The 24,209-nt window shown below is 56.5% G+C and overlaps 1 protein-coding gene across 2 annotated transcripts; it reads left to right on the top strand.

Annotated features, from left to right (window-relative positions):
* Window positions 1-23,886, top strand: SETD1A (SET domain containing 1A, histone lysine methyltransferase). Of its 2 annotated transcripts, XM_040635044.1 has the most exons (19): window positions 1-2,137; window positions 2,885-3,049; window positions 3,267-3,362; window positions 5,128-5,398; window positions 6,720-6,841; window positions 7,068-7,297; window positions 7,590-8,442; window positions 8,598-9,383; window positions 9,726-9,902; window positions 10,037-10,124; window positions 10,855-11,012; window positions 11,168-11,255; window positions 13,072-13,413; window positions 19,158-20,204; window positions 20,643-20,815; window positions 20,899-21,009; window positions 21,180-21,299; window positions 22,837-22,974; window positions 23,058-23,886. In XM_040635044.1, the coding sequence occupies exons 2-19, from the start codon at window positions 2,900-2,902 to the stop codon at window positions 23,229-23,231; spliced, it is 5,124 nt and encodes a 1,707-aa protein (XP_040490978.1). In that variant the 5' UTR covers window positions 1-2,137; window positions 2,885-2,899; the 3' UTR covers window positions 23,232-23,886. The 2 variants fall into 2 exon arrangements, with proteins under 2 accessions (XP_040490978.1, XP_040490977.1); XM_040635043.1 differs by lacking the exon at window positions 1-2,137 and having other exon boundaries at window positions 2,664-3,049.
* The last annotated feature ends 323 nt before the right edge of the window (window positions 23,887-24,209 follow it).

Genomic DNA, 24,209 nt, shown 5'->3' with positions numbered 1-24,209 from the left:
TAAAGGCAGATGCTTAACCAACTGAGTTGCCCAGGTGCCCCCAGGTGACTTATTTCTAAGAGCCAGGTGTAAGCAGGTATACCTGGGGGTGGAGAAAGACTGGTTCCAGATATGACCCCCTTCTGGTGCTGACAGGGGCCAGTAGCTCCTGATTTGGAGACTGAGTTATTCCAAGGCTAAAAATTTTTGCCCTTTTTTTCCTGAGCCCAGAGTCTCCATCTCTTCCATTGTGGATTTAGAATAAGTTTCTTTTGGTGTAACTTTCTTGAGTCGCTACTACATACTTAAAGCTAGGTAATCGTATTTAACTTTCGCAACCACCTCAAGAGACAAGTCTTTATCATTTGCATTTCGGAGATAAGGAAACAAGCCTGAGAAAGCTGAGGATCTTGCCCAAAGCCAATGAAAACGGACTACATTTACCATAGCATGGGGAATCTCTGTCTGATATAAGAAGCCAATACCCTTCCACTGAGACAAGAGAAAGGAATCTGCTCTTACCACCCATGCGTTCATGTAAATTCTTTTTAGCCTGATTTTCTTCAAAATTTTAAGGGGTTCTAATCCTCTCATCTATTCTTACCGTGTGAGACCTCGGTCAAGTCCGTCTTTTCTCTTTTCCTATTAGAATTGCGAATTTGCATGAGCCAGGCCCACCTTTCCTGCACTGTTCCGACGCCTACAACAGTCCTGCGTGACAGGAATTAACATCTTTTCAGAGGAAGAATCTTAAGTTTAGAGAGGTCAGTGGCTTGCCCAAGGTCACACAGCGAGGGACTAACGTAGGTGGAAATGTCTGAAAGCTAGGGCATCCTCAGCTCAAGCCGCGGGGCCTCTTGGGAGTGCCGTTACCCAGAAACCAAGATGCCCTGCGTCCCAGCAAAAGAAAAGGATGCCCGGCCTCGGTGACCTCAGCGCCTGGGCTGGTGCTGCCCTTGAGCGGCGGGACCACGTAAGCATAGGGTCCCCCCCACCCCAGCTGAAAACGGCGGGCACTGGGACCATGATGCTTGGAGAATCGACCAGCCCATCTCCAGTACGTACCAGTTTATTTTTCACAATACCTGTTTTAGGGCCTTTAGGCTCCACAAGTCTTACAACATTACTTTGAGGCAGCCTCTGACTTAATCACGAATGGTGGGTCGAGTATAGGTAAAATGCGGCACTTGCCGCAGGCCTCAGTCTCCCAATCTGTCAAATGGGCACCTTAAACAGCTAGAAGCCCAAGGGGGATAGCGACAGGAAAACCTTCCCCGCATTACGTGCGACGCCAGGCAAACGGCCTGAGTCACTACTGTTGGTTGTATTTTTCCACCTTCTGGGCGCCCCTCCCAGCCCGCACTGTTTCGGTGGGTCCTACAGGAAGCGCCCCCGCGACGCCGGGCTTTACACGCCCTGGCCACGCCCTCTGCGCGCGGTGCCTTGGCCCCGCCCACAGGAGGGCCCGCAGATTCGCTAGGCCGGCTCTTCCTCAGAATTACCTGGGCTTCTCTATACCCGGCCGAAAATTCTCATCGTACTCCGAGGGGAGCTTTGGGCCGTAGCCATTTCCCTGGGGTCGGAATTGAGCATCCCCTAAGCTGTACTACTAAGAAAGATCCAGAAAAAGTGGCCAACTCTGCCAACGGGGCTTAGCTAACCAGGCATTATTTTCTTGACTCCACCAAGGCGGGTGAGGGGAGGCGACAGTGAGGCCAGGACCTGTGGCGAATCTGCAGCCTTTTAGGTTTTTGGCCGCGCGAGGAAGAAGCAGGAAAGAGGAGCGAAGGAGCGCGCATCCCGTCCACCGATTCGCCCCGCCCGCCTGACGAATCTGCGCCTGTTCAACGCGCCACTCAAATCTCCCCAGCTCTGGCTGGCCTCCTCCCCTCCGCCCCGCCCCCTTTTCCTCAGGGATTAGTCGCTGCTTCCGTCGCCGCCGATTCGTCAAGGACCCCAGGCCAAAGCAGCTGGATAGTCGTGGTGAAGCCCACTCTCCGGGGAATGCGGCCAATCTCCAGGCTCCCTGGGCCGCACCTCTCGAGCCTTAAAGGGCGCCGGCCGAGGGGAAGCCGCTTTCCTCGGCCCCGTGGATCTCCTGGCGGCACCCGTGGCGAAAGTGCGAATGTAGACGCTGTGCCCGCTGGGCCTCGCGCAGGTGGCGGTGGTGTTTGGTGCGCGCGCCGGGGAGGTGGTGGTGGGGGGGCGCCGCCGCCGCCACCGCTGCGGGGCCGGGTCTCGCGCTGCCGCCGCCGCCGCCGCCGCCTCGCGCCGCTAAGGTGCCGCGCGGGGTGGGGGGAGGGGGAGCCGCTCGCCACGAGCGGGTGAGTGAGGCCTCGCCGCGCGTGCGCGGAGATGGGGGGGCTGATCGCGCCGGGGCGGGAGGAGAGGGCAGCGGCGCGCGTTCCCCCCACCCCCCCCGCCCGGATTCGGGGCCGAAGCCGGGTCTCGGGCTCGGTCTCGCGGTGTTTCCAACGCCCCGAAGAGGTGCCACCTCTTGGCCAGAGGATCGGGGCGCGGGGACGCGAGCGGGTGTGTGGGAGCGAGAGCCGGGCTTGGCCCGGGCCGCTGGCCGGTGAGGAGGCGGGAGGGGGCGGGGCCTGCCAGGGGGCGGGGGAGGGGTCTTGCTCTGAGGCCAAGTGGGGCGCGCGCTAGGCAGAGCGGGAAGGTAAGGGGGCGCGAGATGGGCCTGGGGGCCTGAGGGTAGAGTTGGGAGGTGGAGAGAGAATGGGGTGTTATGGTGAAAGAGGGTACTTGGGGGAAAATCTGGGGGAGCCACGGGTCATGGTGAGGTGTGGAAACTGGGGTGATGAGAGGACCTGAAGTCCGGGCTAGTCGGGTGAGGGGCAGCAAGGGAGTCAGGCCTAAGTCCTGAACCCACTTGCGTATTCCTCTTTCCTAACAGTGTAAATGAGCAAAGATGGATCAGGAAGGTGGGGGAGATGGGCAGAAAGCCCCGAGCTTCCAGTGGCGGAACTACAAGCTCATCGTGGATCCTGCCTTGGACCCTGCCTTGCGCAGGCCTTCTCAAAAGGTGTACCGCTACGATGGAGTCCACTTCAGTGTCAACGTGAGTGCGCCAGGCCTTGCCATCTAGGGAACTCCGGGCCCCATTCTTCTCTGTTACCACCGTTGAGGACCCTGAACTCCCATACCCATAGCCTGCCTTCTTAAAAGTGGGCAATCAGAACCCTGCTCTTTTGCATGTGGGGCTCCAGATGCGCTTCCTAGAGCTCAACAGCATGGTTTCACCTTGACTGTCTTTCTGTTCCTGCTTTGCTTCCTAGGATTCGAAGTATATCCCAGTGGAAGACCTCCAAGACCCCCGTTGCCATGTCAGGTCCAAAAACAGAGACTTTTCCCTCCCAGTCCCTAAGTTTAAGGTATGTATCTGCTAGATTCTGGGTGTGGTGGCCCTTGGGGGAGGGGGGTTCTGGAGGATCCATCCTGGTAGTTTAGTCTCAACATAAGCTAATAAAAGGGGGAAGGGGTTTTTCTATGAAGGGATCACAACCAGATCTTATCATCTCTGAGGCTGCTGGACTAGGTTGTTCTGGAGAAGAGTTGTGTTTATCTTCTAGAACTGTATAGGTGAGGTGTTCCAAGCAGGGGCTGACTTCTTGAAGGATAAAGTAAAGGCATGTTTAGTTGCTGTACCCGTCACTGTGTACTCCTAGAAAACACACAGCATGACAGTGCCCTGGTGTGTTAGCCCAGTTTCTCAACAGTTAAGGGGAGTGACAAGGCCAGGGACTCCATCCTTGCAGTCGTCTGCTCCTTACCCCTCATTTGGTCACTTGGTCCTCCATCTTGTTTCCTCAGAAGATTTCTATTTCCCTGTCTAGACAGGATACTCATCAGGCCTTGGACTGGCCCTTGAAAACTGGTGGTTCTTGGTTTCCTTCACTAATTCTTTATCCTCCTTCCTTTTTAAATAAATCGCTTGTAAGGTTCTCTCAGTCCATTTTTTTTCACTTTGTATATTCTCTCCGGACAGTCTTATTCATGCCAACAATTTTGACTATAATTGAAACAATGGTGACTTCCAAATTTCTGTCTCCAGCCAAAATCAGTCTCTTGAACTCCAGACTTGTGTGCCCTGGTAGGGGGACAGCTCCATCTGGAGGCCCCACAGACAGAGCCCACTCAAGAGATTGAAAACAAGTTATCTTTACTCCTTTAATCCTGCTTTCCCCCCGTTTCCCTTTTACTGATGAACGGTAACGTCATCTACCCAGCTGCACAAACTAGAAACCTGGGAGTCGTCTTTTGATTGTCCTCTCCTTTATTACATAAACTGTTACCAAGTTCTGTTGACTGTTTTTCCTAAACCCATTTTCTTTTTATCTTTATTTTCCTATTTCCACTACTGTTTTTTTAATGCAGACTCTTATAGTCATTTTACCGGGTTTCCTTGCCTCCGTTCTCTTCTCCCATTTCATGTTCCCCCCTGCCGTTTGTCTTTTTTATTTTACTCTTATATTAGTTTCGTTGCCAAGTCCATGTTTTTGTGCATTGGCACGTACGATTATTGGTCTAACTCAGTCTCATCTCCTGCTTTCACAGTGTACACCTGTGTTCCACTCTACTCTACATTTTGCAGTTCCTAGAAAATGCCAGGTTATTTTATAGTTCCGTGTCCTACAAGTCCTTGTCATCTGGTGAACTCCTGCTAGCCTTTAAAAGGCCAAATAGGAATGAGACCATCTTTATGAATTTCTTCCCTGCCTCCACGCCTTCGCTGGGCTCCCAAACCCCCTGTCTACACTTGATGCTGACATTTATGTCCTGTTGTGACTGTGTGTGTCTGTTTTACCTGCTTTCGGAACAGGAATCTTTTTTTTTCATCTTCGTATTCCTAGTGCCCAGTCCATGGCAGAAGCTAAACTAGTGAGTTATTCCTACAATTCGTTTCTTCGTCGTATGTTTCTCAGTTGTACGTTTCTTTTCTTGGTTCTTGCGTTATTCTGTGATGAGAAGAGCTCAGAGCAGAGAGGGGTCAGTCTGTGTTTCACTCGTTGGGGCCCTTTTCCCCATTTCTTTGCCCGTGTTTCCCGGTTTTCTCTCTCTGGACCAAGTTTCGCAAAGGGCAAAGGCACCGTGGTCAGTACGGAGACCCCAGACTCAAGACTCCTGTCCTTTCCACAGCTGGATGAGTTCTATATCGGACAGATCCCCCTGAAGGAAGTGACTTTCGCGAGGCTGAATGACAACGTGCGGGAGACCTTCCTGAAGGATATGTGCCGAAAGTACGGTGAGGTGGAAGAGGTAGAGATCCTTCTTCACCCCCGTACTCGCAAGCACCTGGGCCTGGCCCGCGTGCTCTTCACTAGCACCCGGGGAGCCAAGGAAACGGTCAAAAACCTCCACCTTACCTCCGTCATGGGCAACATCATCCATGCCCAGCTCGACATCAAAGGTGAGGGCTCTCTAGCCTGCTGCCTGAGGTTGAGCTCCAGCAGACACTGTACGTGCAGAAGCCTATTGGGGCCAGGCGCGTGATCAGGGTCATGATCCCTCATGAGAAACTCTTGGGCCCAGCTGTGTTTCTGAAATCAGAATTTTACAGAGGAATCGTGGCTTTTATGTGTTTTGTGTGAGTGATCTTTGGCAGGGTTGGGTAGCATCTTGTAGTCTAGCACACGGCTATTTGTAAGAATACGTACAAAGGGTCATGCTAGGTGCGTCCATAAAAACTAGTAAATCGCCTCAGATCAGATTTTGAGATCAAATTCCAAAAAAATGCTTGGGCTGGAGTTTCTTGGGGTTTTGAAATTTGGGATCGAGAATTTGGGACCTGTACAGATGAGTGAAGCAGCCTGGGGTCCTGTGTTAGAGGCAGCAGGGAGCAGTGGGGGGCTAGGAGGGACTGTAGAGTACCGGGCCGTCGAAAGGAGGCAGCTGTGAGTTGGCATTAGCCAGTTTGCAAGTGGGAATGAGGACTAATATTGCCAAGTAATGTTATGTTATTAAGTCAGAAGTCTAGGCTTTTGTGGGAAATCTCAGGGTTTTTTTTTTTTTTTTTTTAAAGATTTTATTTATTTATTTGACAGAGATAGAGACAGCCAGCGAGAGAGGGAACACAAGCAGGGGGAGTGGGAGAGGAAGAAGCAGGCTCATAGCAGAGGAGCCTGATGTGGGGCTCGATCCCATAACGCCGGGATCACGCCCTGAGCCGAAGGCAGACGCTCAACTGCTGTGCCACCCAGGCGCCCCGGAAATCTCAGGGTTTTTAAATGCTGCACCCCCCCCCCATTTCTTAAATGATTTTGTAAGGCAATTAAGACAGCTGTGGCCTGGATTTAGCCCTCAGGCTGCCATTTTGCAACCTTTAGTTTGTAGGATGAAGAGCATGGTGGGATCTAGCATCAGACGACCTGGGTTTGAATTCCAGTCTGCCACTGACCAACTTTGTGACTTTGTGCAGGTCAATTTTCTTTGAGCCTATAAAATAGGGGTACTGATGCTTCTCTCTCCTGGCGATCATCCAACTTAGTAACATGAGTAGAGGTGTTTGTTTATAAACTGCGAAGTGTCATTCAGTATGTCGTTCATAGTATCGTTACGTAGAGATGAGATAGAAGGTCCCAAAGGTAGAGGTAAGGTAACTGAAATCCCTGAACCCAGGACTCCGAGAAATTGTAGGAAACTTCAGGTCTGAGAAAGAAGTGGGAAATACAAATCAGGAAGGAGGAGTTTTTTCTGTCTGACTCTGATGGTTCCCATCTTCCTTCCTCCAGGACAACAGCGAATGAAATACTATGAACTGATAGTCAATGGCTCCTACACCCCTCAGACGGTGCCCACGGGAGGCAAGGCCCTGAGTGAGAAGTTCCAGGGCTCTGGTGCAGCCACTGAGACGGTAAGTAGCTCTTGGTTGCCCTGGCCCTAGCCACGTGGGCATAGTGCTTAGGTGCCAGGAGCAGTATTTGGGAGGTTCTGGACTTGACCGTTAAGGATAGCAAGCACCAAGAAAAGATGTTGAGATGCTTTCAAAAGACAGAATTGGGGTTCTTGGTTCGGGGAAGGGCAAGTTGTCACATGGTGCTTGATCTCTTCTTTTCTCTCTGCTCACTTTTGTCCTCCAGACTGAATCCCGCCGCCGCTCCTCCTCTGACACGGCTGCCTACCCCGCAGGCACCACTGGCGTGGGCACTCCTGGCAATGGCACCCCTTGCTCCCAGGACACAAGCTTCTCCAGCAGTCGACAAGACACCCCATCTTCCTTTGGCCAGTTCACCCCTCAGTCCTCCCAAGGAACCCCTTACACATCTCGGGGCAGCACCCCCTACTCTCAGGACTCTGCCTACTCCAGCAGGTGCAGAGTGAACACCCTCTGGGACCCCCAGATTCTGGGAGTTGCCACTAGGAAGAAGAAACCTGGAGTCTCTCTAAAAGGGAGTTGGGAGTCATTTGTCCTGGTTTCTCTGTGGAGTCAGCCAACAAATCCCTGTTCCTCAGGGAACTCACTGTCTAGCTAGAAACTCAACAGCGTTTAGATCTTCACTGGGGGGGGTGGTGTCTCAACGGGCTTTGGGTCCTGAGAACCAGGACACTAGGGTTTGGTCCTACAGAGCCGAACCCAGCTAACTCCTGCACTTTCTCTCCAGCACCACTTCAACCTCCTTCAAGCCCCGGCGCTCGGAGAACAGCTACCAAGATTCCTTCTCCCGCCGCCATTTCTCCGCATCTTCAGCCCCCACGACCACCTCCACAGCTGTCTCCACCACGACTGCAGCCACTGCCTCGTCCTCGTCCTCCTCCTCCTCCTCGTTGTCCTCGTCCTCTTCGTCCTCCTCTTCGTCCTCCTCCTCTCATTTTCGTGGTACTGACTCTAACTACCCAGCGTATTATGAAAGCTGGACTCGCTACCAACGCCATGCTTCCTACCCTCCCCGCCGGGCCACTCGGGAGGAGCCCCCTGGGACATCTTTTGCTGAAAACACAGCTGAGCGCTTCCCACCTTCCTACACCTCCTACTTGCCCCCTGAGCCCAGCCGGCCCGCTGACCAGGACTACCGGCCTCCTGCCTCAGAAGCCCCACCCCCGGAACCTCCAGAACCTGGTGGAGGTGGGGGTGGGGGGGGGCCCAGCCCTGAGAGAGAAGAAGCTCGGACCTCCCCCCGCCCAGCCTCACCTGCCCGCTCCGGCTCCCCGGCTCCAGAGACCACCAATGAGAGTGTGCCCTTCGCTCAACATAGCAGCCTGGATTCCCGCATCGAGATGTTGCTGAAGGAGCAGCGCTCCAAGTTTTCTTTCCTGGCCTCTGACACAGAGGAAGAGGAAGAGAACAGCACCACAGGCCCTGGGTCTAGAGACACAGGGAGCGAGGTGCCTTCTGGGTCAGGTCACGGGCCCTGCACACCCCCTCCAGCCCCAGCTAATTTTGAGGATGTGGCACCCACAGGGAGTGGGGAACCGGGGGCTACCCGGGAGTCTCCCAAGGCCAACGGACAGAACCAGGTGAGCTTGGGGTCAGCCAGCAGAGGTGCCTGGGATCCGGGAGGCAGGGTTGGGCCCAGCGGGGGGGAGAAGGGAATTAGACAAGAGCACGGATTTGAGGAAAAGCCCAGGGAATAGGCGGAAGCTTTCTGTGACCCTCCTCTGCACCCCTACAGGCTTCTCCATGCTCTTCTGGAGAGGACATGGAGATCTCCGACGATGACAGGGGCGGCTCACCCCCTCCGGCCCCAACACCCCCCCAGCAGCCTCCACCCCCTCCGCCTCCGCCCCCTCCTCCCCCTCCCTACCTGGCTTCCCTGCCCCTTGGTTATCCTCCCCACCAGCCTGCCTACCTCCTCCCACCGCGCCCTGATGGGCCACCACCCCCCGAGTACCCCCCACCTCCTCCGCCACCCCCTCACATTTATGATTTTGTGAACTCCCTAGAGCTCATGGATCGACTTGGGGCTCAGTGGGGAGGGATGCCCATGTCCTTCCAGATGCAGACGCAGATGTTAACTCGGCTTCACCAGCTGCGGCAGGGCAAGGGATTGACTGCTGCCTCAGCTGGTCCCCCTAGTGGAGCCTTTGGGGAGGCCTTCCTCCCATTCCCACCCCCCCAAGAGGCAGCCTACAGCTTACCCTATGCTCTGTACACGCAAGGGCAAGAAGGCCGAGGGGCCTACTCTCGGGAGGCCTACCACCTGCCTTTGCCCATGGCAGCCGAGCCCCTGCCCTCCTCCTCAGTCTCAGGAGAAGAGGCCAGGCTACCTCCCAGGGAGGAAGCAGAGCCGGCAGAGGGCAAGGCCCTACCATCAGCAGGCACCGTGGGACGTGTGCTGGCCACCCTTGTCCAAGAGATGAAGAGCATCATGCAGCGAGACCTCAACCGCAAGATGGTGGAGAATGTGGCCTTTGGAGCCTTTGACCAGTGGTGGGAGAGCAAAGAAGAGAAGGCCAAGGTGAGGGGCAATGCCTGGGACTGGGGAAACCTCGGGACTCCATTGGAGGAAGTAGACTTCGGGCTTATAAGGCCTTTAAATCTCTGAGTTTCAATCTTCAGTGTTTCCGTTTGTAGAATGGGAATAATAGTAGCTGCTTTGTAAGGTGGGTGGACTAAATGAGCAGACTTCGGAGAAAATGCCTGTGCTGGGGCTGGCGCCGGGGAGGTGGGGTGTAGACCTGTGTCAAATAGAGGAGTGAGTAGATGCATTTCTGTATTCCTGGGACCTGGGAGTAGTTCTCAGGCAGGAGGCAGGAGGGAGCGCCTGGGTTCTGGGGCTCAGTCCCCCTGCTGCCTGCAGCCATTCCAGAACGCAGCCAAACAGCAAGCCAAGGAGGAGGATAAAGAGAAGACGAAACTCAAAGAGCCGGGCCTGCTGTCCCTCGTAGACTGGGCCAAGAGTGGGGGTACCACGGGCATCGAGGCCTTCGCCTTTGGGTCAGGGCTGCGAGGGGCCCTGCGGCTGCCTTCTTTCAAGGTACCCAGAACTGGTCTTGCCTCATACGGAGGAGAGGGCGGGGTAGGGACCTCCCTTCCCTGGGGTAGGTAGGGGTGGTTGGGAACCATGAGGGTTTGAGTTTGAAACAGGCCCCATCTCTTCCCATGCCCCAGGTGAAGCGAAAAGAGCCTTCGGAAATTTCAGAGGCCAGTGAGGAAAAGAGGCCCCGTCCTTCCACTCCGGCTGAGGAAGATGAAGATGGTGAGTGGGAGGTCAGGTGGGAGCAGAAGGGGGAAAGGGTGCTAGGTTCTGATAACGCAGGAAGCAGCGAGAAAGAGGGAAGGTGTCTGGGGGCAAGTGGCCAAGTAGAGGTTTCGGTATGGAGTTAAAGCAGCCCTGAGAGGTGTGAGAAGCTTAAGGTAGGGTTATCCCTGGGTCCTAGTTGTGGCTCTTACTCTGGTGTGCTGGTTGAAGTTTCCTGTATTTCATATTTCCCGTGTAAAATAGAAACGGTAACTTCAACATCTAGAATCCCAGAGTTTCAAGGTTAAACAGGTCGCATACCCAGGTTTCCCATCTAATGCTTAAGCTCTTCTCCAACCTTCCTTCCAGTTTGCCTAGGTCTGAGCTGTTGGTTGATGGCTTACATGGCTAGGAAACGTCCTTATCGAGTTTGATTGGCTTCCCTGGAGACCCATTGGCCTTAGTGCTATTTTCTTGGGGCAGGCGTAACAAGTCCGCTCCCTCTTCCACCCGACCCGGGAAAGGTGAAAGGTTAAATGGGTGTGGTGTGGTTAAACTATAGAAAATGCTACGTAGCTCTGGGGTTTTTGTGTTTCTCTGTTGAGTTTCAGCTTCTTTTCTGTAAAATGAGGTCTGGTCGGACCGTCAGGAAGATCAGTGGTGTGTGCAAAGCTCCTTTCAGGCCAGGGGAACGGGAACTGTTATTACTGATGGTAAAGTGCCCTAACTGCCGTGCAACTGGGCCTAGATGCTGAGCGAGACAAGGAGGCTGGAGAGCCCGGACGTCCGGGGACCAAGCCCGCAAAGCGAGACGAAGAGCGAAGCAAGACCCAGGGCAAGCACCGCAAGTCCTTTGCTCTGGACAGTGAGGGAGAGGAGGCATCCCAGGAGTCCTCCTCTGAGAAGGTGAGCGGCCATGGCACCCACTCCCTGCCAAGAGCCTACCTCCTGAGTTCCCGTCCCCATTGCCACCTCCTCTCTGGGCTAGAGCCCAGGTAGCTGTGCCTCCTGGAGGACAACTGTCTTTTTCTTGTTAGTCCCTATTTGTCCTTTTCTTCAAGGATGAGGAGGAGGACGAGGAAGATGAAGAAGATGAAGAACGCGAGGAGGCCACGGACACTGCAAAGAAGGAGACCGAGGCGTCAGATGGTAAGTACAGGCAGGACGGTAGAATTCTGGCTTGGGGAGGAAGGGGTTCCGCTGCCTGTCTAGCCCTTTGCTGCTGCTGCTGTCTAGCCCACAGAAACTTCGTGCTGGATGTATCAGCCTCCTTTGCTCTTCCCAAAAGCTGCTGTCTTTTAGCCCCATCTTCTGGAACCCTTGGCCCATTGTAAATAGTAACTCCGATACCCAGACCGCTCCCTTCTGCTTTCTTCCTGTGCTGATGCACGACTCTCTCCTGAAGACAGCCCAGCAGAATTTCCCAGCCCCTCAAGATGAGGGGTCTGAGTTCTCCTGCCGCCCGATGCTACCAGACTGCCTTTCTGCCTTTGAGCATTGCTCTTTGAAGGCCCGGCCGCCGAGCCGTGTTTCCCCTTCCTCTCTTCTCCCCTCCCCTCCACTGCCATCACCAGACACAGCTCCGCTCTTTAGTTGAACACCTGTTTGTCCATCCACATCCATTGAGTCTGGGATTCATGGTTTAGCCTTGCTTCTCATTTGTTTGTTCAGAGCTAGCTGTTGAGCCCCTACTCCGTACCAGGCACTGTTCTAGGTATTGGGGACACATCTTTTATGGAACGTGGGATCGGTTGGAGGGGAAGAGGAGACTTGACAAACGAACAAATAGTAGCACCTTGGACAGAGATATGTAGTTGAAAGAAGAGAAACTAGGTTACTGGGGTAAAGAGTAACGGGTGGGGGAGCTGGGGAAAGATGGGCTGTTCTAGATCTCTTGGAGAAGGAGCGCCTCAGAGGTGCCATTTCAGCAGAGGCCAGATGGGGAGAATGATGATCTGAGAGCCTGTCTTTTCGGGAAGGCAGAGGGCGGGGTCACCTGCTCTGAGTGGGGAGACTGCCACACATCCACTTGGTCACCGCTTTCTGTCCGTTTCACTGCCTCACCGTTTCTGGGATTTGTTGGCTTCTTGGTTCCTGCGGGCCTGTCTTTCTCACTTAGAGTCTTCTGCAGTGGTGTTGACTGATTGCCCTGTCTTTGGTTCCATCCTTCCGCCTCCATTCCAGTCCATTTTCCAGTCTGCAGATGGAATTCTCTTTCCTCCGGCGCATACCTGATCCTGTGACTTCCCTCCATAAAGTCTATTTCTAGCTCCCTATTTTCTAGAGGATGACTCCTCAGCCCGATACTTTGGGCCATTTATAACCTAGCTCCTGTTTATCTGTTCAGCTCCATCTCGCCATCCTCCAGACTCATCCTAGGCCACCACCACCGTCTAGTCTAAATTCATCCGCTTGTGTTCCTCAGACACTTCACAATTCTTACCTTCTTGTAAAGTCCTTCCAACATATTGCCGTTTCCCAGAGGCATAGAGCACATGACCCTTCTAGAGCTCATTTTACCCTGGGATGTTTTTTATGAGTCTCGTCCCGGCAGCTTCTCTAAGAAGCTTGGGAAAAGCTTCGGTAGTCACAGAAGCGTGCTTAGCGGTCTCAGGTCTCCCATCTCCCTTCACCTCTGACACCCCCGTTTAGCCCTCGTATCTTCCTACTGTACTTCTACTTGTCCTTCTTGACTTGAGCGTTCCCCTCCCAGGGAGCCGTCCCCTGACTGCATCTTCCAGGCAGAACCCAGGACTTCCCTTTGCCACGCTCCCCTGCTCTTTCAAACTGAAGTTGGTCTCACTGTGAACAAAGAGTGTGCTTATCCAGCTCCTCGAGGGTTGCACTTCCCAGCCCCTGGCACAGAGCCTAACCTGTCCGTAGGAGCGAGGCAGTGAACGGACCCATGGCTTGACCAAGTGAGGGGTGTTCCCACCTCGCCTGATTGCCCCTTCTGGATTTCCAGGCGAGGACGGGGAAAGCGATTCGTCCTCCAAATGTTCTCTGTATGCTGACTCAGATGGTGAAAATGATAGCACGTCGGACTCCGAGAGCAGCAGCTCATCCAGCTCCTCGTCTTCCTCATCGTCGTCCTCATCGTCCTCCTCCTCCTCCTCATCATCTGAGTCCTCCTCGGAAGAGGAAGAGGAAGAGGAGCGGCCAGCAACCATACCCTCCGCATCACCTCCCCCCAGAGATGTCCCCGCGCCTCCGCCAGCCCCCGTGGAAGAGCCCGAGCCAGAGCGGGTTGCGGGCTCCCCGGCCACGCCTCTCCCTGAGCAGGAGAAGTCTCCAGCAAGACCTGCAGGTAGGTGGTGCCCAGCCGGTGATTTGGTCTTCGTGTGTGTGTATGTCTGTGTTTGTGAGGACAGTGGGGTCCACATTCACGAGCAGCGTACCGGTATGTGACTTCGTTTGAAAGCGTATAAGTTGGACAGAAGTCACCATGTCCTGTCGGTCCTCCCTTGGAGACAGTTACGGCTGCGTTCAGACTGTGCTGCCAGGAGCAGCTCGCGGAGCTGGAGCGGGGCGCGCGGCTAGTAAGGACAGCAGTGGCCTCTCTCACCCCTCCCGCCCGTCCCAGAATGGTCTCTTTCTCAGTTAATTAAGGAGAAAATTCCCAGTTTAACAAGTTCCTCCTGTTGATTTTTCTTGAGCTCGTGCCTTAATGTGGCGTGTGTACTTGCAGGTGATTAAACGGACAAATGGGTGGGAGACAGCCGTGACCAGCACTGGCTCGGGAGTTCTGTGTTGCCTTTGCCTTGCCTTGTGGGTTTGTACGTTCGATTGTTATTTTATGGCACGTATACATAACTTATTTTTCTGAGTGAGCCGTTCATTCGGGCAGTGGGTATTTGTTTACTGAGTACGGTTGACCCTTGAACGAGGCGGGGGTTGGGGCGCCAACCCCCTGTACAGTTGAAAATACACCTGTAACTCTTGACACCCCAAAAACTTAACTGTTAATAGCCTTCTATTGGCCAGCAGCCTTACCGATGATGTAAGTAGTCGCTTAACACGTTTTCTGTACGTTATACGTATCACAGGCTATATTCTTACGAGAGAGTAAGAGAAAAAAATCTTCAAATCACAAGGAAGATACGTTTACAATACTTTACGGTATTTTTCAGAAAAAGCGTGTGTCTAAGCGGCCCCGCACCGTTCAAACCCGTGTTGTTCTAGAGTCCTCTGTACTTGTGGCAGTTGCAAGGGGTGCAGTGGTAGGCACGGTAGGCCCTGTTCTCACCCTCCTGAAGCTTACGGTCTATAGGGAGAAACAGTTTAGTGGAGTAATAAATACCTCAGAAAATCTGTAATGACAAATGGAGAAGCCCCATAAGAGAAAAGTACAGGGTGCTCTGAGAACCTAAGCACATCTGTGGGGATGTCTTTGCTGGTCTTTTCTGCGGAAGCATCCTTGGGCTGAAATCAAGGGAGAGCAGGCAGCGGGCTTGATTAGCATGTGCAAAGGCCCTGAGGACAGAGGAAACAGCATGTTGGAAGACATAAAACAAACCTTCCGGATGGTGGGGAGCGAGGGGAGGCTGGAAGGCTGAAACTGGAGAGGTGAGCAAGGACTGGGCCGTACGAGAGGAGTCGGCACCATTAGGAATTTGGTCTTTATCTTGAGGGCAGCAGAAATGCCGTCAGAGGAGTGCCATGATCTTATTCGTGTGTTGAAAAGATGCAGTGCAGCGAGAGCTTGGAGACGGGCCAGAGGTGGTGTGGGGAGGCTAGGAGCTGTTGCAGTAAGTAAGGCCAACAATGGCAGTAACCGGGAGTAGGGTGTTCTTAGGATGGCATCCGTAAGTCAGTTTTCAAGATAGGCTTTGTAAATGCATGTGGCCTTCCACACGTCTCTCTAATGTTACCGAGAATCTGTGGTCCGAGATGAGCAATGACCACATGAAGACGTCCCAGCGCTGTTGCACTCTGCTCTGGGGCAGACCTCACGAGAGGAGTCGAGGCTCTCATCAATCCTAAGACGCCTCTCCAGCCTTTCCTGAGTCCAGCGATAGCAAAAGAGCTGGTGATCAGAGGGCATCACTCTCAGTAGGGTAGGTAGAAAGAGTGGGGCATGGCCAGTTTTGCATTTTGCTAGCAAGATCATCCTGGTAGGAAAGGGCGGTTTGGAAGAGGTGAGGAGGGAGGTAGGGTGAGCCCTGTGAGGGTTTGAAGGGATGCAGGTCGGTGAAGGGCAGGAACCAAAGCAGGGCTGGTTACAGTGAGGTGCACGGAGTGGAAGTGGGGGTGAGGATTTGAGAGCAGTTGAGGAGGTGAACCACTTCGTTAAACAACTGCCCAGGAAAAGGAAGACAGGGAGAACTGGCATTAGGAGGAAAGCTCACGTGGTACCTGGGGTTGACTTTGGTATGCCTTTGGGGCCTCCAGGTAAGAAATATCCAGCAGGCAGTTGGATCACTAGGTCTGAAGGTCTGGAGAGAACAGTAGGCTGGCAACGAGGTAGATACTTGGGGAGCGCAGGTGTGGGTGTGAGTGTGCTTACACGCCCTAGACCAACGCAAGGAACAGGAGAAGGGGCCAGCGCCTTGCAGTCCTCTGAGAGCTCGGTGGGCCAAGGGGAGCCGGAGGAGGCCCGGTAGGAGCTGTCGGCGAGATGGGAAGGAAACGTGGCAGCTTGGTTGTCCAAAGGAGGGAGTGGTGTGTAGCAGCAGGCCGAAGGGAGCTTGTAAGATAGGGGGAGCTTCTGTTGGATTTGGCAGTTAGGGGGTCACTGGTGACCTTATCAGTTTCAGTAGAGTGGGTCAGACTGGAGCCAAATTACGGGGTGTTAGAGGAGTGAGGGCAGGTGACAGAGATAACCAGTCTTCTGGAATGGTAGACAACTCCTGTGAAGAAGAGTCTCGAAAGGCCGTGATGAGTAGTATTAGTTAACGTTTCTTGAGTGCTTCCTGTGTGCCAGGCTCGTGGCCTAGCACACTGCGAATTTGTTTCCTCATGCAGGCCGCACGCTATCCCTGTTCCTCCCCTTTTCCCGATGAGGAATTTGAGGCTTAGTAAGATGCTTGAGGTCACCCAGCTGGGATCGGAGAGACGAGAAAATGCAGGGTTGGCCGAGGGTCAGTAGTTCGAAAACTAAAAAGGTAAGAGTTAAGCGTGTAGAGTCAGGGCAGGAAGAGGGGCAGGTAGACGGGCCCGGGAGAGAGCGCAGCACCTGTGGGGGTGGGCGGGTGGCCTCTAGGCCTGACGCACGTGCACCCATGACTGGGGAGGCAGAGAGATGTGGGCTTTCATGCCCGAGGACCCTCTGTTTCACTCTGCAGTAGGAAGGAAAGGCATTTTCTGAGCACGGGGGATGGGTGGAGGAGGAGCCCTGGGGAATGAGGATGAAAATGGACCGGGCTTGCGACTCAGATGCCTGGCTGAGACTGGGAGTCAGGGGTGAAGGAGACGATGCAGGTGGTTGGGCAGAGTCAGGGTTGGAGGGTCTCCAGGTGGCGGTGGTGGCTGCAGGCTGTGGAAAGGTGCTGTGGAAGGAGAAGACAGTGAGGGCCCTGCGTGCAGGCACAGGAAGGAAAGCGGCTCACTTAGGAGGAGGTGACAGGTTAGGGGGAGCTAGAAGGTGGGAAATGGAACAGGTGCGGTGGGGTGAACTTAAGGACCTGGGGAATTGTGATCAGAGGGCAGGCGTCAGAGGGTGAGGGTAAGGGTCCCGGGTGGGGCCGTTCCGGGGGTTACCGAGGTCTGTGTGAGTGGGGAAGGCTGGCTGGGAATGAGTGAAGGAAGGCACTGGAGAAGGGAGAATGGGGTGAACAGTCCCTGAGGGGATGGCAAGTTGAGAGGACAGGAAGGTTAAGGCAGGTCCCTTGGCTTTTGGAGAACCGTGGGGATGTTTGAGTTCCAAGGATGTGGCTGGGGAGAGGGTATGTGGCCCGATGGCAAGAGAGGGCTTGTCTGGTAAAACCCAAAGATGGGACTTGGAAGCCTTGGGATTTGCCATTCTTCTGTCTTCTGGTCTGATTCATTCCTCTTGCAGACGGGCTTCCCCTGTTTCTGTCCACCCCTACGGAGAAACCCACTCCTGTTTTAGATCCTTATTCTCAGGGAAGTTTCTGGTTGGCCTGGCTTGGGTCAGGTAGTCATCAGCTAATGTTGGCTGGAGGCAGGGTGTGGGGCAGGTCACGTTGTAGAAACCTTGGCTTCTAGGAGTTGTATAGACTGGGCAGGGACCCCCAAAACTTGTCTCCCTAAATGAAAGGCATGGCCAGGTTACTTTCAGAACAGGAAGCAAAAGAGAAATCTGTGTGAAGAAGCCGAGCCCGGTGGGGAATTCGTTCTGCTCAAGAGCCAGGCTTCCAGAGGGCACGGCAGCTAGGTTGGGATGATGGGTCAGAGGCAGGGCTGCCCCAGAACAGCAGAGGGGAGGAGAAGAAACAAGGAAATTTGGAGAAACTGGAGGGCCTGGGCTGAGCACCTGGGCCTCACCAGCTCCAGAGTGTGGCTCACTGCTGGCTGAGATTCCAAGTGCCGTCCAGAGGCTCGGGAGACAGCAGGCTGAGGCCTTGCTCGGGGTGCCGGCAGGGGAACATCTGTTAAGGTCGTGGACACAGGTTGAGCACTCCCTGCTCGGGTCGGCCCGGAGCTGGCAGCCCTTTAGCTCTGGGAGTGCTGGAGTCAGACATGAAACCACGGGTCCCTCAGCTGCACGGGGCGGTTGAAGGGAGCTCGGAATTCAGCCCAGGCTGCCTGGGATCCAGATCTTCTGGCATTTGTGAGCTGTGTGACCGTGGGCCAGTTATGAACCTCTCTCTGCCTCCGTTTCCTTATCTGTAAGCTGGGTTTAATAATAGTACCCACCTCACGGGCTGGTGGTGAGGAGTGAAATGAGTCGTTAACGGATGCTTGGTGCGAAGTATTAGTTCTCAGTCTGCTGCTGCCGCCCCGAGCCTGGCGCCTGAGAACCACCAGCTTTCTGGTTCTGAGAAGAAGTTACTACCAGCGTCTCAAGAAGTTGGGGTAGCCTTCACAAAGTTGGCACGGAGCTGGGGCTCAAAGCTGCATGTGAGCTGTCCCGGTAGGCAGGAGGGGAGAGGCAGGTCTGAAAGGCCGTGCCTGTTCCGGTGGCTGAAACCTCGGAGCGCAGAGGGTCAGTCAGCAAGACAGGGTCTGCCCCGGGGACGAGGCGTTGTCCTTCTTGAGCTGTTTTCAGACCCCCACACTCAGCAGCAGACTTGGGGATCCCAGCAGAGGGACAATGTGCTTCCCATCTGGGGGACTTGGGAAAGATGGCACCACTGGCTCGAGACGGGGTGTCCCCACCCCAGGCCATCCCCCATCCTTGGGGTCTCAGCTTCACCCTCAACTTCTTTAGGGGAGTCTTCTTGAACCCTCCCCACTTTGGCAAACCGTCCTGCTATCTGGCAGGGGAGGATACGAATTTCATGCCGTGTTTTAATACAAAGATTTAGCTGCTTACGTTGTGTCTTTTTCACATCCCTAAGCAGAGAACATTGTTCGTAGTTGAAAGAACGGATATTTGAATTTAGAGAGGGCTAACCTAGTGTCCCCATCGTGCCGTGCAGCTGGCAGAAATTGTCTTGGCCTGTGTGCCTAGTCCTTGGACACAGTTCAGTCACCACCAGTCTTGGTAAAAAGGTTAGAGCCTAAGCATTTGTTTCTCTAGAGCCCCTGTCCCGACCCTCCACGGTTCAGGCTGTACGTTGTTTCCTGCCATTGTCCCCATTGGACTGTAAGCTCTGTGAGGGTTTTGGGGGTGTCTGCTCGACTCGTTTTCCCCACGCCTGACTCAGTGGGTGCTCAGTGAACGTCCGTCGGGTATATGGACGAGCAGATGCGGAATGTCCTCCTGCCGACTGGGCCCGCGGTGCCGAGGACCTCGCGCGTGCCGGTGTGAGGCAGCTCTGTGGGCTGAGCGAGGCCAGGTGTCTGCCCGAAGCGGAGGAGAGCGGGCAGCCTGGGTGTGGACTCCCCAGCGGGGCTGGCCAGCGCCTTGCCCGCGAGGAATCGCCTCTGGTGACATTGGCTTGAGTTGTTGACCCTCTCCTTTTCCCTGCGTGCTTCCTTCCCCAGGTTCCACGGAGGAACCGCCTCCCAGCATGCCCCAGCCGCCCGCAGAGCCACCGGCGGGGCCCCCGGCCCCTGCGCCCCGCCCCGATGAGCGCCCCTCCTCTCCTATCCCCCTGCTGCCCCCACCCAAGAAACGCCGGAAAACTGTCTCCTTCTCCGCCCTGGAGGAGGCACCGGCGCCGGAGCCTCCCCCGGCCGCCCCACCGCAGACCAAGTCTCCTGGCCCCGTCTCCCGCAAAGTCCCCCGGGCCGTGGAGCGGACCATTCGAAACCTGCCCCTGGACCACGCGTCTCTGGTCAAGAGTTGGCCTGAGGATGTGTCCCGAGGAGGTCGGAGCCGGGCCGGGGGCCGAGGCCGTTCTACTGAGGAGGAGGAAGCCGAGCCAGGGACAGAAGTGGACCTGGCGGTGCTGGCCGACCTGGCCCTGACCCCGGCCCGTCGTGGGCTGGCTGCCCTGCCTCCTGGCGACGACTCGGAGGCCACAGAGACATCGGACGAGGCCGACCGCCCGGGCCCTCTGCTCAGCCACATCCTCCTGGAGCACAACTACGCCTTGGCCGTCAAGCCGCCACCCTCCACGCCGGCCCCCCGGCCCCTGGAGCCAGTTCCTGCCCCTGCGGCCCTCTTCAGCTCCCCAGCGGATGAGGTCCTGGAGGCCCCCGAGGTGGTGGTGGCCGAGGCCGAGGAGCCGAAGCAGCAGCAGCAGCAGCAGCAGCAAGAGGAGGGGGAGGAGGAGGAGGAGGAGGAAGAGGAGTCGGAGTCGTCGGAGAGCAGCAGCAGCAGCAGCAGTGACGGGGAGGGCGCCGTGCGGCGGCGCAGCCTCCGCTCCCATGCCCGGCGCCGGCGGCCCCCCCCGCCCCCTCCGCCCCCTCCGCCCCCCACCTTCGAGCCCCGCAGTGAGTTTGAGCAGATGACCATCTTGTATGACATTTGGAACTCGGGCCTGGACTTGGAGGACATGGGCTACCTGCGGCTCACGTACGAGCGGCTGCTGCAGCAGACCAGCGGGGCTGACTGGCTTAACGACACCCACTGGGTCCATCACACCAATATCCTGGGCCCTGGAGGCCGGCCTGCTCCGGACACGAGGGCGGGCCCCAGGGGTGGGGGCAGGCTTCCTCGGGGTCACACAGCCGGGTGGTGGCCCCCTCAGATGGCAGCAAGCCTCTGGGTTGATCTCCCTCGCTGTCCACTGTCCGGTGCTCTCTGCCACGTTCGGCCTGGGTGTTTCTCATCTGGCCCCCAGGCCGTTCTATCCTTTCTGCCTCCTGCCCCTTCTCTGCCTCCCAAAGTCTTCCTGGCAGAAAAAGGTGAGGTCTAAGACTTCCTTCTCTCCATCTTTCTGTCCTTCTCACACTAAACAATGCTTGGGATCTCCAGCTAAGGTCAGTCACCCTTTCCTTGGGCTGGGCCTGGGGCGACAGAGGGGAGGGGGCCCCGGGGATCTGGCCAGTGAGGAACCCATTTTCTTCCTTAACACCCTGCACTCACCAACCTGAGCACTCCGAAACGCAAGCGGCGGCCCCAGGACGGGCCCCGTGAGCACCAGACAGGCTCAGCGCGCAGCGAAGGCTATTACCCCATCAGCAAGAAGGAAAAGGACAGGTACCTGGATGTGTGCCCTGTTTCGGCCCGGCAGCTGGAAGGAGCGGACACTCAGGTGAGGCCCTGCCCTGTTCCCTGGCCCGCTGGCATCTCTTCCCGTGGTTTCTCCTGTCCCTTACCCACGTCCTGCTTCTCCAGGGCACTAACCGCGTGCTCTCGGAGCGCCGGTCCGAGCAGCGGCGGCTGCTGAGCGCCATCGGCACCTCTGCCGTCATGGACAGCGATCTGCTGAAGCTGAACCAGCTCAAGGTGAGGGGCCGGCCTGGGGGGAGGGGGGCAGCGCCCCGGAGTGTCCTGGGGGCGGGGGCGGCGGTGCGGGGCCAAAAGCACGCTCCTCCCCTCGGAGGACGGCAGCCGAGGCAAGGAGTTAGGTGGAGGGAGGCACCCAGCAGCACAGTATGTCGCCTCCTGCCCTCTAGTTCCGGAAGAAGAAGCTCCGGTTCGGCCGCAGCCGGATCCACGAGTGGGGCCTGTTTGCCATGGAGCCCATTGCAGCCGACGAGATGGTCATCGAATACGTGGGTCAGAACATCCGCCAGGTGAGGCCCTGTACCCAGCCCCCAGTCCGATGGCAGCACGGGACGCTGGCGTGAGAACCACCTCATTTCTGGGTAAAGCCCCACATCACCTCCCGGTTCCAGGACGTAGCTGGTGAAACCTGCCTTGTTGTGTTTCCTTCCTTCCATCAACAGTTAGTAACGGGTGCTCTTAAACTAGATGGTAATGATCCAGCAAGAAGCAAGACCAGGGTTGTCTCTCGCTTTAAGGGCCTCATAGTGCAGTGGGGGAAGACAGCCACTGCACAAAGAACTGCAGCGAAGAATGGCGTTGGGTTGATCAGGAAGGGGAAGTTCAGGGAGGCAGCGGCCATGGGCACACAGTGTTGTGGAAGCCAGGAGCTGAAGGATGATGACAAGCTCCCAGACTCAGATGAGGGGAAGGGTGCTCCCAGTTGCCAGACAGCATGTGCAAAGGCCCGGAGGCAGGATAGTCTTAGGGCAAGGAGGTCAGTATGACTTGTGGGAAAAACCAGGGCCGGCGGCCACAGCGAAGGCTAGAGAGGCCGGTGGAGGCCAGGTTGCGTGGCGCTTAGGAGCCGGGTTGGTGAGCTGGGGCCAGCAGTAGGGAGGCCGCGGCAAGTGCCCAGCAGTAACAGGCTCTGCAGTCAGTAGGTTCCCTCTGGCTGCAGCGCGAAGGGACAGCTAGGGGTGAAGACCAGCAGGGGCGCTGTCACAGAGATCCCGTAGAGGCCCAGGTGGCCTGGACTAGGCAGTGGCAGCCAAGGTCTCGGAGAGGAGTCTGTGGGTCCAAGGCAGCTGGCTGGCAACAAGTTGGCTCTGGCGAGCGGGGGCCGGGGGTGGGCGAAGCCATTTCTCAGTGCTGCTCTGAGCAGCTAGGCGTGGGCCGGGCTGCCAGCGAGGCGGGCAGGGAGGCAGAGGGGCGGCCGTGTGGTGGAGCCGAGTTCCATTCGGGACATGGGAAGTTGCTGGGCCCCGGGGACATCTAGACGATGCCGCCCAGCAGCTCTGCCGAGGTAGATTTTGGCTGGAGACGGGAGTTTGGGAGGGGTCCCCCCCACTTCTCTGGCAGCTGAAGCCCTGGAAGAGAGTGAGATCAGCCAAGGAGAGAGCGCAGACGGTTGAGCGTCCTATTTTCTGGGAAATAGGAGTCACTCCTTTCACACAAGACTGTGGGCCCTGGTGGCGCCGAGTGGCAGCCAACAGGCAGCAGTGCCTGTTCGGGAGAGAGAAGGGCCTGGGAGAAGAGACGGTTAGGGTTCAGCCTCTGGAATGGCCGTGTCATCTCGGGAACTGGGCTGGCCCCACAGTAGACTGGGGGCTCCACCGTAGGAGCCGGTGGCTGCAGCTCCCGCCCCCTGCCCCCTGCAGACTTCCCTGAGGTCCCCTTTGGGAGACTCAGAACGGCAGCCAAAGGTGTCAGGTTGGGGGGGACCCTCAGAGAGGGGGCCCTCCCGGGGTGGTGGCTGGGAGATCGTCCGGAGCCCCTTCACGGGGGCTGGTGGGAGGAGGCGTGGCCCGGCAGGAAGCTGACCGAGGCGGCACCCCGTTCTGCCAGATGGTGGCCGACATGCGGGAGAAGCGCTACGTGCAGGAGGGCATCGGCAGCAGCTACCTGTTCCGGGTGGACCACGACACCATCATCGACGCTACCAAGTGCGGCAACCTGGCCAGGTTCATCAACCACTGCTGCACGGTGCGTGGGGGCCCGGGCGTGGGGGGGTGCAGGGGGGGCCCGGGGGTGGGGGCCTCGGCTCACACTGTTCCCCCCCCCCGCAGCCCAACTGCTATGCCAAGGTGATCACCATCGAGTCCCAGAAGAAGATAGTGATTTACTCCAAGCAGCCCATCGGCGTGGATGAGGAGATCACCTACGACTACAAGTTCCCGCTGGAAGACAACAAGATCCCGTGTCTGTGCGGCACCGAGAGCTGCCGCGGCTCCCTCAACTGAGGTGGGCAGGACTGGTGCCCGCGCCCCTATTTATGCCCCGTGGTGCCCTGAGCTCCCCGTCCCCCGGCCTTAGCGGGCTCTGCAGGCCCCGCTTTCCCCGTCGCCAGATACGGGGTTGGGGAGCCCCGAGCCCCGCGAGGGAGCCTCAGTCCCTTGAGGCAACTTCTGCCTCCCCCCGTCGCCCCTGCCCCCCCCACCCCCTAACTTTTTTTTCTTTGCGGAGAAGAAGCTGTAAATGTTTTGTAGCTGCCAGCAGCTGTTTCCTGTGGAAACCTGGGGTGCCGGCCTGTACAGATCCTGTTCTTGGGGGGCTGCATAGCCCCCTTGCTTTGTGTTAATGGGGACTTCCCCTTTGTGCCCTGCGTGCACCCCTCCCCAGTTTAGGGGTCTCTAGGGGCAGTGGCCATGTTCTCCCCCTGGGGGGGGGCCCTGTGCCCCCAGTCCTAGGGACTCCGTGCCTGGAACCCTGCCTCATCTTCTGTTCCTGCCAGACCCTGTGGGTCACCCTCCCACCCTGGCATCTGGAAGCTCCTGCTCCGCCAGGCCAGGATGGTGGGGGGGCGGGCCCTTCCTGTTGGGCTGGATTGTACATATGTTAATAGCGCAAACCCAACGCCACATTTTTATAATTGTGATTAAACTTTATTGTACAAAAGTGCTTGGTCAGTATCTTTGGGGAAGAGTAGGTGGGGGAACGGGGATTTAAGGACAGAGGATGGGTCAAGTGAAGAGGGGGGGAAATGGGTGGCCTGAAGTTTGGGGTGGGTAGACCTACAGACTCAACCACCATTGCTCTGGGCCACCTATTAGGGTGGAATAGTCATCCAGAAATCCCCCACCAAGGTCAGCCAGAGCTGGGCCAAGGTCGGCCTCCCTTTCCTTCCCAGAACCACAGCTGCTGCTGGGCTTCTGGGATCCTGGGAAATCCTGCAAAAGGAGAGGACTGACGTCATGCTGTGGGTGTGAGGTCACTGTACC

This window comes from Ursus maritimus, unplaced genomic scaffold (genome assembly GCF_017311325.1).
Source record: "Ursus maritimus isolate PB19 unplaced genomic scaffold, ASM1731132v1 scaffold_2, whole genome shotgun sequence".
NCBI classification, from domain to species: Eukaryota; Metazoa; Chordata; class Mammalia; order Carnivora; family Ursidae; genus Ursus; species Ursus maritimus.
This window is presented reverse-complemented; position numbering and strand designations above follow the sequence as displayed.

Excerpts from the sequence above, each read along its gene's own strand:
- SETD1A (XM_040635044.1), top strand. The coding sequence starts at position 2,900 with ATGGATCAGGAAGGTGGGGGAGATGGGCAGAAAGCCCCGAGCTTCCAG. Across the intron at positions 9,903-10,036 it reads TGCGGCTGCCTTCTTTCAAG|GTGAAGCGAAAAGAGCCTTC; the intron begins GTACCCAGAACT and ends CCCATGCCCCAG. Across the intron at positions 22,975-23,057 it reads TCATCAACCACTGCTGCACG|CCCAACTGCTATGCCAAGGT; the intron begins GTGCGTGGGGGC and ends CCCCCCCCGCAG.